This window comes from Platichthys flesus, chromosome 2 (genome assembly GCF_949316205.1).
Source record: "Platichthys flesus chromosome 2, fPlaFle2.1, whole genome shotgun sequence".
Lineage (NCBI taxonomy): Eukaryota > Metazoa > Chordata > Actinopteri > Pleuronectiformes > Pleuronectidae > Platichthys > Platichthys flesus.
The window spans coordinates 734,337-748,212 of NC_084946.1; the positions used below are offsets into that span (position 1 = coordinate 734,337).

General features: G+C 37.8%; 1 protein-coding gene across 11 annotated transcripts in view; it reads right to left on the reverse strand.

Moving 5' to 3' along the window:
* Positions 1–1,713: 1,713 nt before the first annotated feature.
* The window catches only part of nfasca (neurofascin homolog (chicken) a), an 87,216-nt gene continuing 75,053 nt past the window's right edge, over positions 1,714–13,876 (reverse strand). For 5 of the 11 annotated variants that reach the window (XM_062412236.1, XM_062412257.1, XM_062412270.1 and 2 more), the window contains 3 exons: positions 13,203–13,238; positions 12,590–12,659; positions 1,714–6,435 (listed from right to left, as the gene is read on the reverse strand). In XM_062412236.1, the coding sequence (XP_062268220.1) occupies positions 6,207–6,435; positions 12,590–12,659; positions 13,203–13,238 (335 nt within the window). In that variant the 3' untranslated portion in view covers positions 1,714–6,206. Of the gene's footprint in view, positions 6,436–10,952; positions 11,665–12,589; positions 12,660–13,202; positions 13,239–13,876 lie in introns of all 11 variants that reach the window. The other 6 variants (XM_062412285.1, XM_062412278.1, XM_062412251.1 and 3 more) reach the window with 4 other exon arrangements.

Genomic DNA, 13,876 nt, shown 5'->3' on the forward strand with positions numbered 1-13,876 from the left:
ACATTTAAGCTCTCGTTCTTTCATCATCATTTTCTTACAATCAATGTAAAAAACTTAAACAATAGCAGCAGTCAAATTTGTGTTACTGGCAGTTTAGCTTCTTTGTTGAGGACAGTTTATCTACTGGGAGAGTAGTTGGTTAAGGACCCTTCAGAAGGTAAAAATCAAGTCCATAGTGGAAAAGAAAACATTCCCTCCAAGTGCAGCCAGGTCATATGCTTGGTGAGGTAGTGGGTGTGCATCTTTCACAGTCTTTGCATTGAGCAATCTGCAGTCACCAAGACCATTGGGGATGCATACTCACTATGCACTTCCGGATTATGCCCCTTTCCTCCATTTCATTGAGTGCTGTTCTCAGCTTCTCATACTGGCCTAGTGGTACTCAGCAGTAGGGTAGTTGAAATGGTCTCTCGTCCACGAGGTGTATTTTGTGGACGAAGTCCTTAGCCTCCCCACAGTCCATCTTGTCCCTTGAAAAAACAGACTCCAACACATTTCTGGGCCTGAATCTTGATTGTGTTGGCTCAACAATCACTGTCCTCCCCACTGATAAAGGCACAGCTTGCCCCAGACAAGGTGTTCACGAAGGGGTTCATGTGTAACACTCTGCCTCAACTTTACGGTGCCGATCTTGTCAGGCATGGGCCCTCCTCGCCATTTCTCAGTGTTGGAGAGCTGGGACAAGAACTGGCCACATTCATCATCTGCAATGTCAACTGGTGCAGCCAGTCATCAAGTGTATGAGCAGCATGATAGCATTGCTACCAAAAATCATGTCATCCGCTTGTCCAGGGTTGACCAGTGTTGGTATGAGCAACTTGAGCAGGACTACTCTTCAATTCAGGGTATTGTAGCAAGAGGCGTGAAGCAGCAGCTTCACTTAGAGAGCATGACATAGAACCACTATAAATCATGGCTTTCAGTGTCCAAGGGGCACGCAAGGGGCTGTTGAGCGTACCCCTTCTTGTATGTCTCTGAAAACGCAGAGACATACAAGATGGATCAATGGATTGAGGGCCGCAGTTGGCCCACGGGCCATAGTTTTGACACCCCTGATCTAGACAGTATAGGGATGGCTGAAATTTACTTTCACAAAGTTTGATTGCTCCATGAGTGACAAACTTATGTTTAAAGATTATTGCCATTGACTGCAATAGGTGACATGACAAAACATTTAAAGAAAATCTGTTATTAAGAGAAAAATCTGACATATTACACATTGCATCTATCATGGCATGAAGATTTAGTCATGAACATTGGAAATCTGTTTAGTGAGTTTCCTGTATCTGTTTGAAATACTAAGCATGGGACTAAACTTATTTGTTTATTTTATTTTCAGGCATGGGAAGGTGGATTACCTAATAATAATAATGTAATAATAATAATAATAACATTGAGAAAAACAAGAGGGGCCGGTCGCAAAGCAGCTTGGCCCCTAAAAATTATCTCAGTTCTCTTCATCCCTAGCCTTAGCGCACCCTTAGGTTCAGCCTGTATCATTGATTACAAGGCCTGAACAATTGATGACGCTTAGGTGGAGAACTGAAGTTACGTACCTAACATCCGCTAGTGGCCACTGACACCTGCTAATATCTGCTGGTGGTAGTTGGTAACCTAAATTGTGCAACAAAACAATGGTGCAAATGCTTTAGGAAAAATATTTAAAGTTAAGAGATGAACAAAGAGACAAGCAGTCAGGAGGTAGAGAAAGGAGATAGCTTTACTATAAAGTAGGCGTCGCTAGCAGAAGTTGCAACATCTCATCATACACGCATACATGGTGAATATATCAATGCAATATTCTGTTCAGTAGATATACCTAACAAAAGCCATCAGCATGATGAAGCAAGACGTTGCTGCTCTGATACACTTGGTAAAAAGAAGATGCTAATGTGAGAAATTACAAAAAGCCATACCACATGTGATCAACCATTTTACAAAATCCAGTTGCGACTATCTTATGTGCATCAGGGAAATTCAAGACTTTGTAGCTTTTTCAAATAAAAAATAAGCTGAAAAACAATACGCTTACATTTTTCCCTCATAAAAGGTGAGCTGGGACAAAGCAGTAAATAGAGACGATTTACTCTGTATGCACATCAAATCAATGTTCACATACAAACAAAATGACTGAAAAAGCACTGGGTATCAACAAATATGTGAAATTCACTTTGCTTCAGTTTACATTTCCCCACTGTGACACATGGGTAGAATTAGACATCTCTTTGTTGTGGAAGAGGTGAGAAATAGTAGACCAGAGCTGTTTTCAAAATAGGTGCCTGTAATCTGGAAAATATCATAGTGGATCCATTAGGTCTTTCCTAATGTTCAGATTTCCAAATAGGCAAAGAATGGCAGCCTCCTTTTTCCTGAGTTTGGAAAATTTAATGAGAACCATTTACATGTTAAGTCACAATTAAACTGTTCAATCAGGTGAAGTCAATTTGAAAATATACTTGAGTTGGCTCTTGAATTTGTTGTCCACTGGTATTTATTGCTTCTAACTTGCTTTGAAACAAAGCATAACAAAGATAACAGGTGGCCATTTTCATAGGTTCTGCTTTTGGTCTCACTGCTCTCCACCAATTTGAGCGTGTAGGACAACACTTTATGCAGGCGGGGATGCTTTCAGTTTCTTTCAGGGGTTGGCAGCAGTGCTGTTGATTATGATTTGACACACGTGTTATCATAACACAACAATTAATATAACCACATCTGGTATGTAGTAGGAATGGGTATACTGAGGGCCAGATACCACAGCATGAAAAGATGAACCAAACTGATTAAAGATTAAGCGCATGGTGGTGTAAATGACTAAAGCTACTGACCAGTTGGAAGCACTAGTTGATATCTTGAACCAAAGACTCATGGGAGGCCCCAGATAATGTATTTTTAAGATCCTGCAGTGAAAAGGTTACATTATTTTAGGGAAAACTTCCAGAGGGTAATCTTGGAAATGTTTCAAGTTGACAACAATCCGAACGGCAGACTGATAGGTCGAGGCAGATAGCTGCCTACATCTAGTCTGTTTCTGCTAGAGGTTTCTTATAGTTACTGAGGAAGTTTTTTTCTCTCCACAATTGCTAAAGTGCTATAAATATGTAACATAATTGAATTACTAAACCGGGACATAAGGAAACAGGCAGCATGGTGGACATGTATCAACCATATGTTTACATTATACTAGACATTTTAATAGATGGAGATATTCTCATGGGTTTAGAGTATGGTGTGAGTAAAGTTTAGGCTTCACACAGATTCTTGTGGACTAAATGTCACATAGACCCTCAGGGACATGGAAAGAATAATTGCATCTTTTTCTTTTTGTCTATGTGAGTATTGAAAAGCTCAACTGTGGCGGAAAAGGCTCAAGCTTTATTCGTCTGAGGAAGGCCTCTGAAATGGGACGCAGATATGCAATCATGTTGGGAAAAAGGCATTTGGAAGGAAGGAGTAGACAGTCTCAGAAAGAATAATGTGAAGGACTGAGTTTGTTCCAATACATCAGAGAATGCATGTTTTTTAGGCCTACTAGCAGTTTTTATGCGACAAATACTACAAATGTGATATTGAAGAACATATTTACATCATAGAGAATCTTACATATTCCTCTTTCACAATATAGAATTCAGACCATCATTAAGCAAGTGACTGACTTATCACAGTCAGTTCTATATATTACAATGTCAAAGCAAAGGGAAATATTGGAGTGTAGAGTGGTTCTTGTTGAGTGCAAAAGCTATATAACAGAGGTACATGAAACACTAGAGATGCACAGGTTGAATTTGCTTGGTGGATGCAAATTTGTGAACCTTTGTTTTCTTTTCAAATAAAGCATTTTTCAGGGGAAATTGACCATGAAATATTTACAAAGATATGAGACCAACATGTACAAAATATATGCCAAATAAATAATAAGCAACAATATACATTTTCAGTGTGGTAGAAATGGTATGTTACATAAATCAGAAAAACAACACAGAATAACAGTAGTACAAGAAAAGCAGCACAACGGACAGATAACATGATGACAGGTACAGTATTTTCTTTTTCTGGTTTTGTTTACAGCAGAAAAGCCAGCTGCTACAAAAATATCTTATTCATACTTTTGAGTTCAATGCCTCTCATGATAAGCAATAACAGATTCTGAAGACATCTTTACTTTGGCTATTTCTGGTGTGTGAAAACTAGAATAAGTCTGTCATGAGTGATTATAACAATTATTAAATAAGGAACTAATATATTAATACTATCCACATAATGTCATAAATAGAAATATAAAAGAAACATTTAAAATACATTTACTTTCCATGTGATCTAGCATTGGAGGGTCTAATAGCCCTCTTGACCAGCTTGTAACTACAGTAAGAGCGGCAAAACTCTGCGTTAAAACCAATGAGCACTCACTGAATGATAAGTATTAACTAAAGAAACATGAGCAGATCATTGAATGGCAGTCCATAAGTCTGCAAAGACAATGACTAGAAGAACATATTCTGTTAATTAAATAGTTTTCTCTTTTTTGTCTTTCTCTGCAAAAACTAAAATCTCAGTTTGTTTCATTTCAAAGTGTGTTGTAAATTTTATTGATATATCTTCATACTTTAAATAATATAGTTTTAAACGTATCCTACATGACCCCATTGCTGTATTAATTTTGTCTATGCAAAACAAATTGGTAAAATTAATAAACATAAATTCTGGAATTTAGAAAACAGAACACCTTTAGAGGCAGTGTGATTGACACAACGTCATGAATTGAAAATGGAGGTCTGGAGGAAAATATCAAAAAGTACTCCAATAAGTTGGGGTATACAGTAGGCCTACAAATAAGGTTAAAGCTAACGTCGGTACTCTGGCTGTTTGGGACTATAGACTGTAATAAAAATCCTTTTCAATTTGTGTACAATACAATGCAACATTTAGCATGAACACGCCTTCAACTTCTCATATTGTACTCATGTCACACAGGAGAGAATGTATATCAGCCCCCAGCCTGGAAACATAAGGATTTAAGAAATTTTGTGTTTTGATATGTTTTAACCAACCACAATTAGTCATTGTAATGAGCACTGCAATCCAAACAATGTTGTCTAAAATGTACTTATTATACTTACATATTCTTATGGTTAACAAATGAGAAACTGACAAAAAAAAAGCAACAGAATATTAATGGTAATTAGCCTGCATGTTGAAATTCACTGAGTTGTTATCCAGTTGCCTTTCTACAGTGGTCCAAAATATTATTTTAATGTATTCATTGAAAACACACGATAGCAAAGTTTGCTGTTTGCGGTGAAATGGCTTTTGTTATGGCAGCCATTTTGATCGATTGGATTAAAGGAATAAAAAAAAAAAGTCTACCACATGATACAAGGCAAAGTTAATACAAAGCATGGGAGTTTGGACTGTATATGGTAAAAGTGAACTTAAATGTACTGTTTACTGACCAGATTAAAACATTATGGTATTGTGGAGGTGACAGTGCATAGTTTTGCGGAGCATTAAATGTGTGCCAGGACTGTATACAGCATTCATTAAGATTTGATGACTCATCTACCAGCTGAGGAAAAACTTCAATCTTTCATTGCTTAAATATCAATATGATAAACATATCTGCCAGCATCCTGTTGAGTTTGATGTTTCGAAGCTGATATGTTAAAACACGGGGCGAGTGTGTGCGTGTGTGGGTTTGTGTGTAACCACTTCGTGAACTTTACTGGGATGCTACACTAAAGTATGAGAGGCGCATCAGGAAGCAGAGCATTGACACTGAAAATGTTCAGAGCAGGAACAAACAAAGGAAAATCTCTAAGTAACACTTGGAGATGTCTCCAAATACTGGAAGCTGCCCAGAAGGCACACTTCGTCTGTGTGGGTAAAGGGCACGCAGAGTAAAACAAGCACTGTCCACTTTGTCCAAACTTCACCTCAGACGGGCCATATTTTACAGCTGAAAACATAAAGTAAAGGCTTGTGGTCTAGTTGCACTGCCGAGTTCCATGTTGTTATCATCAGAGGAAAGTCTACACACTCTCCAGACAGGCCCTGCTGCATTTCTGCTTTGTTATTGGTGTTTCATATAGAAATATGTTGTTGTGTGCGTGTGTCTGGGTGTTTGCTTGGGGTGTATGGTGCTGTCGTACAACCATAAAATCACTGGGTGGATGTTTGGGGCACTTAGTCCCCTATGTGCTGCCGGGAGGCTATGCCAGTGAGTAGATGGCATTGACAGGTGAAGTGGCCTCGGAGCTCTCGTTGCCCTCCGTCTCATCCTTGTCCTTCTTCACTGTGTACTGGCCAATAAAAGAGCCATCCTCGTTGAACTGACCATCACCACCTTCACCATAGTCCACAAGGCTGTCGTCGCTTTCCTTCACATTGCCATCCAGTGAAGTCTGGCTGCCCTGCAGAGGCTTGTTGTCCTCATCACTGCTGCAAAGGGAAATGAGGAGAAGAGATTTACATCAAGAGTCTAAACAGTATTCAAATCTGGGATTTAAAACAAACCTGTCTCCTAAAAACATTTGTACAGCTTGCATTAATATGTTTTAAGGAAACATATTGCCACCTGAAAGTATGGCAGTACATATCAGTGAATGTACCTTCAAACCATTCACTGTAAATATGAAAATGTTTGCACTAAAAAAATCTGCAAAACAATCACTGTCAGCATAAAGTGCTTCATTTGTTTTCTGACACGACATGAACTTTAGACTCTAATGTCCCAAAATGTATGTCAGCATAATCAATCGATGTAGGAATTACATTCCTTCCAAAACCTGATTGGAAAAGCAGTTAAGTTAACCAGTATTTTTTGGTAATGAAGAGATAAATACTGTCCTCAAAAATTCAAACAAGACATTTGCATACACATGCTAAATGCTGGCCATATTCTTTCATGAGATATTAGCCTGAAAAGTCCACTGCAATTCCTGGAGTTGCGTTGATTTCTGTTCAGAATATGGCTGCATGTCCATTCACTCTGATTTCAGAGAGAACATCATGCACAGGGTGAAAGAGCTCTAGACTAGCAGATGCTTTCCTGTCTCATGTTAAGCCAGCAGCATGACAGTGGCAAATGCATTAGAAGAAGGCAGAACTGAGATATTTCTCTTCTCTGCTTGCGGTGGAGTATTATATTTCAAAAGGATAAAACATCATGTATTCAGATGCTCCAGGAGGACAGTATCTGTACTGTTGCTTCAGAGATCCATCATGCTCCATGTTAAAACACAAAGGGAATCGCACACATCATTAAATACAGTTTAGGATCTAGATATGTAATCATAAAGAATACAAATAGACAAAGGAAGATGCAGCATGACCAAGGTCCGACACAATTTTTTAAATCCAGCAAATTCAGCACAGTTGGAATCCAGAACATATTTTATCAAAGCAAAGCAAGAAGCAGTGAAACATTCAAAGCTTTAAGCACAAATGCTAGCATGTGATAATGTGAGTTTCTGAAACAAAGTTAGAAGCTAACATAAAGAGGATAAATGCTTGAGAAGTTTTGTCATTCAGTTAGTACGAGGCCATTGATGGTTTCTGTGTAGTATTTTGAACCAAATAATGATTTTGAAGGGCTGAATCTTAACTGTAAAGATACATTGTAACCCGTTTTTTCAAGACTATCAATTTTAGATGACACAACGTAACAGCCACACAAGGTTTTGTAATGACACACACATTACAAAACCTTATTATCTTAGATATGGACGCGTTGTTGACATAATTCAGATACAGAGTCGGTGCAGTTGGTGCTGAGCTTAGGTAGTTAGGCCCAATCATACACCCTCCAAAGAATCATAAGACAGCTTCAGTTATCAATCATGACCACTCAACTAATTTTTTGTAGCATCGAAAAATTGAAAACTAAACCGATAAGAAACATGAACACTTGGACAACATTGTTACGACAAGAATAACCTATAAGCATCTTTGGATAAACATTTATTTAACATGTACTAGAATTTTTTATGTTTATGTCCCATCTCTTGGAGGAGACATGCTTTATGAAAGATATTGCCGCCAGCTATCAACAGCAAAACAGTAGCTGTCAGATAGAAGGATATTCTTTAAGAGTCCCAGAAGTAAGTCAGAGAGCTATTTCTCCATACACAACCGCCTATGAGATGCTTCAAGATTGTTATTTCCGGTAAACTATCTCCCATAGCAAAACAGATTAACATGAGCCAAGAAGTGAATGCTGAGTTCACTTAGGACATTGTATTGGGAAAAAGTTTTTTTTATTGGATTACACATGCTTAGTTCTAAGAAGTTCTCTTGATAAATAATATTCACTCAGATTTTAAGAGTCAAGAATGGCTCTAGCAAATGAAAATGCACTGTAAAGAAGCATAAGAAAGTGAGATTCATTTAGAGTGGGATTATGAGGACTAAGGTGGTGATACTTCTTCTTTTCATACCTTTCAAGAGACCTTTTCATCAATGAGGAAATAAAATCCAAAAGAGACAAAGAACAGAGAAATGAAGGTGAGGTGGGGAGAACAGAAACAAACAGATACTAAAAACGATGTTGATGCATTGAGATGAAAAATAACACTGACATATACAAGTCTTTGCACGAGCATGTTAAGCAGTCAGACAGTCAGACAGATGACATTAACCCAGCATCCTATAATGACTACACACCGGAAGATTAAATGACAACTGGTCAGCTGTGGCTCAGAAGGTCCACTAATAGGAAGGTTGGTGGTTTGATCCCCTCCATTCCGGATGCTGAAGTGTCTTTTGGTCACTCTAAATTGCTCCTGATTTTGTGTGTGAATGATGTTGGAAAAGACTTCTGGGAGTGAATGAACGTGACTAGTAGTGTAATACACTTTGGGCCTGATCTACTAAAGGTTTGTATGTGTAAAAACGTCTGCAAACTTGATTTCACCCGCAAAAAAACAAACATGCAAGCTGTTCTACTAACGGTGCGCACTGAGCAATGTGATTTACAAAGCCTGAAAAAAATTGTTGTAGTTGTGACTGCGTCTATATTTAGTATGTTTGAAAGGTAGGTGCTAATCACTACAGTGTTGCACAGAGATAGCTGCAGTTATAGGGGTGAGGAGGAGATGGCAGAAAGAAGACGGAGAGAACAGTTTTTTTCTGCTCATGGCAGAAAGAGAACTGCATCTGCTGCTCATTATTGGTCAGGCATCTCTTCGAACATCCCCCCACCTGTTTTATTTGCCAAGGTTTTATCATGTGCTATTTTTTCTTTTTCTTTTGCTTATGTCCTGCCTTCTTTTCTTAATTTCATCATTGTATTTTTTACCCATAGCATTAACTTTCTCACGGATTCTCTCCCATATTGTTTTTCTTGTGTTGTAGCTCAACAACATGTTTGTGTGCCTCTTCCACTAACAGCTCAAATATTAAGGTATCAAATTTTGTTTAGTGATTGCAGTTCACTCTGCTATCGCTAAACAGAGGACTAACTACAGTTAATACGGCAAGTGGAAGTTGGAGCAGGCTGTAAACTGTAATGAATAGTTATGACGGTATAAACTAGGGTATTAACTGTTTCATATTAATTTGTTCACATTTGGTTTCCTCTTCCTTTGTGTACAAGTATTTCCTGACTGATCAGACTGCCGCCATTTTCTCAGAACTTTCTGCTGAAAAATCAATGTTGTGTAAAACTTATGATTCTACTTTAAAGTATTGTAACAAGATGCATGAATTTCAGGTCAGAACATTTTGGTTGATCTCCATTACTTATGCACCTGGTGGTAGATGCTTTCATCTGGAATCAACGTATTCTTGCTGGAACAACTGATCCACGAAGAGCCTATAATCGGGATGGATGCTTTTATATGTACAAGATGAAGTTTGGCAACTCTGTACACCTCTCTGGCTAACAACATCCAACACATTCAGATGCATTATAATCAATGGATGAGTGCAATAGCCAATAAACATATTCAAATAATAAATTAAAATTACCATTCAGGTTCAATTAATGGAAGTTTCCAGTTGATTAAATTAAAAGTCATGTATAGATTACATTATTCTAAAGAAAAATGTAATAAAATGTAGGTACTTTCCTATACTGCGCTTTGATTGGTTTCCAAGACAAACAAATATCTCTATATAAATACTTAGAATTTACCCTAATGTATCTGATATACAGATGTTCCTCCCCAACAATCAATCCGGATCCATGACCTTTGCCTTTGTCCCATGATTGTCCCTTTTTGGTATGATATCTTAAATTGGTTATCTAACAATAATGATCTGATGCACTGTTTGGCTGCTTAGTAGCTTCTCTTGCACTGCAACATACAGTATAGCAGACCTTATGTTTGGTATGTTAGTTGAAAAGAGGATAATACTCAGTGAATGGAGCAGTGCTCTTTGTTTCTCCAGATGTTTTATGGTTAATGAACAATTTGAGAGCTCTTGGGGCTCAAGTGTTAGGCTTACTATCTACCCTGAATTACTCCCTACTATTCTGTAAAAAATAGAATGTCTATTTTAAATCCAAATCTAAATTATCACCAGACTATACTTTACTGTGTGTATGTATGTATCTCTTGGATGTAATGTGATCACCATGGTATGAAGTTTAGGTTGTTGACACTGGAATAATTTTGTTACTGGTGATTATTAGATTTCCAGTTTGAAATTGTTATGGAACTGAAGCCTACAACTCGGCTGCTTCGATCTCTCTGTTAATCAGAGCCAGGATTTCCAATACTTACTATGATGTCACTCATAAAATAGTTTAAATGATACTTTAAAAGCTAAAGCGGGACTGATTTTGCTGACATCATCTAAGCCCAACAAAAAGCCAATAATGCTGATTGTCCCTGTTTGAGCAGACCCAAACAAGTTACACTTTATCCACAGCCCCTCTCCCCAGCTCAGGCGAAACATCCGACTCCACCCGACATGCACAGGCAGCGAAAAATGCGGTGCCGAAGTTTAAGTACCTGTTTTCGTTTTCGTTCCTGTCAGGGACAGATGACCCATTTCAGCGTGGGGGGGGGGAGACAGACGAAATGTGAGGAAAAAGTGGAGACAGCAAGATAGAATATGTGCAGAGAAAGAAAGAGGACAGGTGACAGAGAAGCCTCACATGATACATGCATGTAATTTCTTTATGCACACACACTAAAACACAGAGACACAGAGCTGGAGTGGAGTGGGATTGCTGCATTAGCACCAGGGACAGAATCAGAGTAAAGCGATGACCTTGAGTGTAAAATAGGGGTTGATTGTTAATTTTAGATCCATTATTGATTAACAAACAGTGCGGGATCTCAAATATTGGGGATGCATGAATCACAAAAGCACACATTAAGCACAAAACACACACAGCATTACAATAATTTTAGCAAAGAGGTTAATTATGTGTGTACATTTCATTTATGTAAAAAAGAGTGTAGATAGTGTGGATACTGTAAAGGCCCAGATTCTTGTGACTGTATGTGCGCTCATATATGGGCAATCACAGGTTACTGTTGTCATTTCATCATTAGGATCAAATGTCAGTCACATTTAAATTTTGTTGTTTTTCATCTAAGTGTATCTACAATCAATTATAAAAGCTGCACTGTCACTCTCACAGAGTTAGAACATGTACATCTCAGGTTTAGAAAGCAGGTTAATGTCAATATGTTTTTAGTCAAAGTTCAATGGGACCTGGAAGGAGATAAAGGCACATCATTCACCAACATATTCTACAACATATACAATAATTCCAAACATTACAGAAATATGGTAAACTGTGTAGGCTCAATTGTTATTTTTGCACAACATTGCATGTGTCATTTTCATATGTGGCCCTGCTTAAAAAATGGTACCCAGAAAAAGGTGGTGCAAGGATGGTAAACTGAACATGGAATAGTAGGATTTCATTGTATATCAGCTGCTTGACTGAGAACATTTTCATCCATTTGAACTCTTATGCCTCTATACAGTATATTGTACATGAAACAACTCTCTTATGTTGCCCACAACTTTCAGTTTAGCCAATCACAAGTTTAGCGTGTTATCACTACCAAATATTTTTGTCTGTTGTCAGACCACTCTATTGAAGGGGTCAGCTGACCGCAGCTCATTAACGCTACCTGCTTACTAAGTCAAACTCATCGGGTTTTATGGGAAGCTGCATTAAGACCTACAAAGGAAGTCATGGTTATATCCTTAAATGAAGGATGTGTTAACAACAACATGTGTGACTTTTTAATGTATCAGTCCATGAACTTGTTTATGAAATGTATCTATAGAGCCTTAGCTGCACGAGTGATGGTAAGAGTCCTGATCTCCATGAATAAGTTGTAAGCATTAGACTTATTGGCTTAACTCCATCATAATTGATGCACATCTCATCTGATCTGAATTTCCACCATTCAACCATCTTGCATCACTTGCTGTTGACATTTTCTGGACCTGGCACCAATAATTAAGGCAAAAAATCGAGTGGACACAATCCTTATCATTTACCGAAAATTCTTGTGACCAAAACATATTTTCGAATGAACTTCCAATTATTTGAAAGTTAAGTATACAAATACAGATGATGTACTTAGGGAAGGCAGTGAACAGTCTGTATAATTATACTTACTGGTAATCAAAGGATCCATCCTGGTCTTTATGGTCCACTGAGTCTAAGGGTAGATCTTTTTTGTCACGCACTGAAGGAACAAGAACGAATGAGACATAATTATCCTTTTGCTGATATCGACAAAATATCCACATATTGAGGAGTTTCTGGAGTTAGATTGAAAATATTACTAAGTTCCATACTTTTGTCTTTGACCTTCATTTATCAAAGTGTTAAGGTTCACTATGTGCCAGCTGATCACCTTTTCCCTACTATCATATCATACTAATGCGTGTATAAAGCAAACAGATTTGGCAAATTTTGTACAAGTAATTAATGTACATGATTTATCATGCCAGTTCAGTAGCTTTCAATTTTTAAATTTGAAAACATCCATAACATACACAATAAATCTCTGCTTTTCTTTATGTTTAATCTTAGTATAAAACTGGAACACAATGCAGGTTAGAGGACTTTTGATCTTGTTTTAGTTCAGTTGTTGGGTTGGATTTGTAAAGTGCATCAGGTCCACACTCAGTACTGAAAACTTGTTTACTCCAGTGTGTATATTTGTTGCTTTACTTAGTTCATCACTGGGTGTTAGTTCTTATAAGCATCACATGTCAGGACCTACCGAGATATTTTAAGAAACCAGTCACACAGCAGCCACCTAAATATTAAAGAAACTGTAAAACATTAACACGATTCTCATTTTTTTAGTTTGAATACACTTAATTATCACATAGTGTAGATCAGGATCAAAAGCAGGAAACTTCACTTAAACCATGGTAATGCACCAATCAATACATTTTTACTTGTATAGCCCATATTCACCAATCCCAATATGCCTCACAGGGCTTAGCAAAGTGCGACATCCTCTCAACCCTCACGACCTTACACACATACATTTTTAGAATGTACATACTGTTTTATAAATGAGGCCCCAGGTCATTGCCATCCTCCTCATTTACACAGGTCCAAAGTCCAAGTACAATGATGAAACTGGTGTCATTGATTTTTCTGGTTTTATATGAGTCTCGTCTTCACTCCATACAGAGGTTTTTTTTTAAATGGGAGAACTGAGGAGAGGACTGCTTCCTGTGTTTACTGGCTGCTATAGCTGCCTATGGGCTGCCACATCACTGGTTCGAAACAGTAATTATTATTTCCTTCTATACACCTTTTGTATGTGGACTGACAATACAACTGCATCTACAATTGTGTTCAAGATGTGTCACTAACAACTCCCTCAGGTTATTTTGCATGCATAAACATATGTAATTTGACATAGCGGCAAAACACTTTATT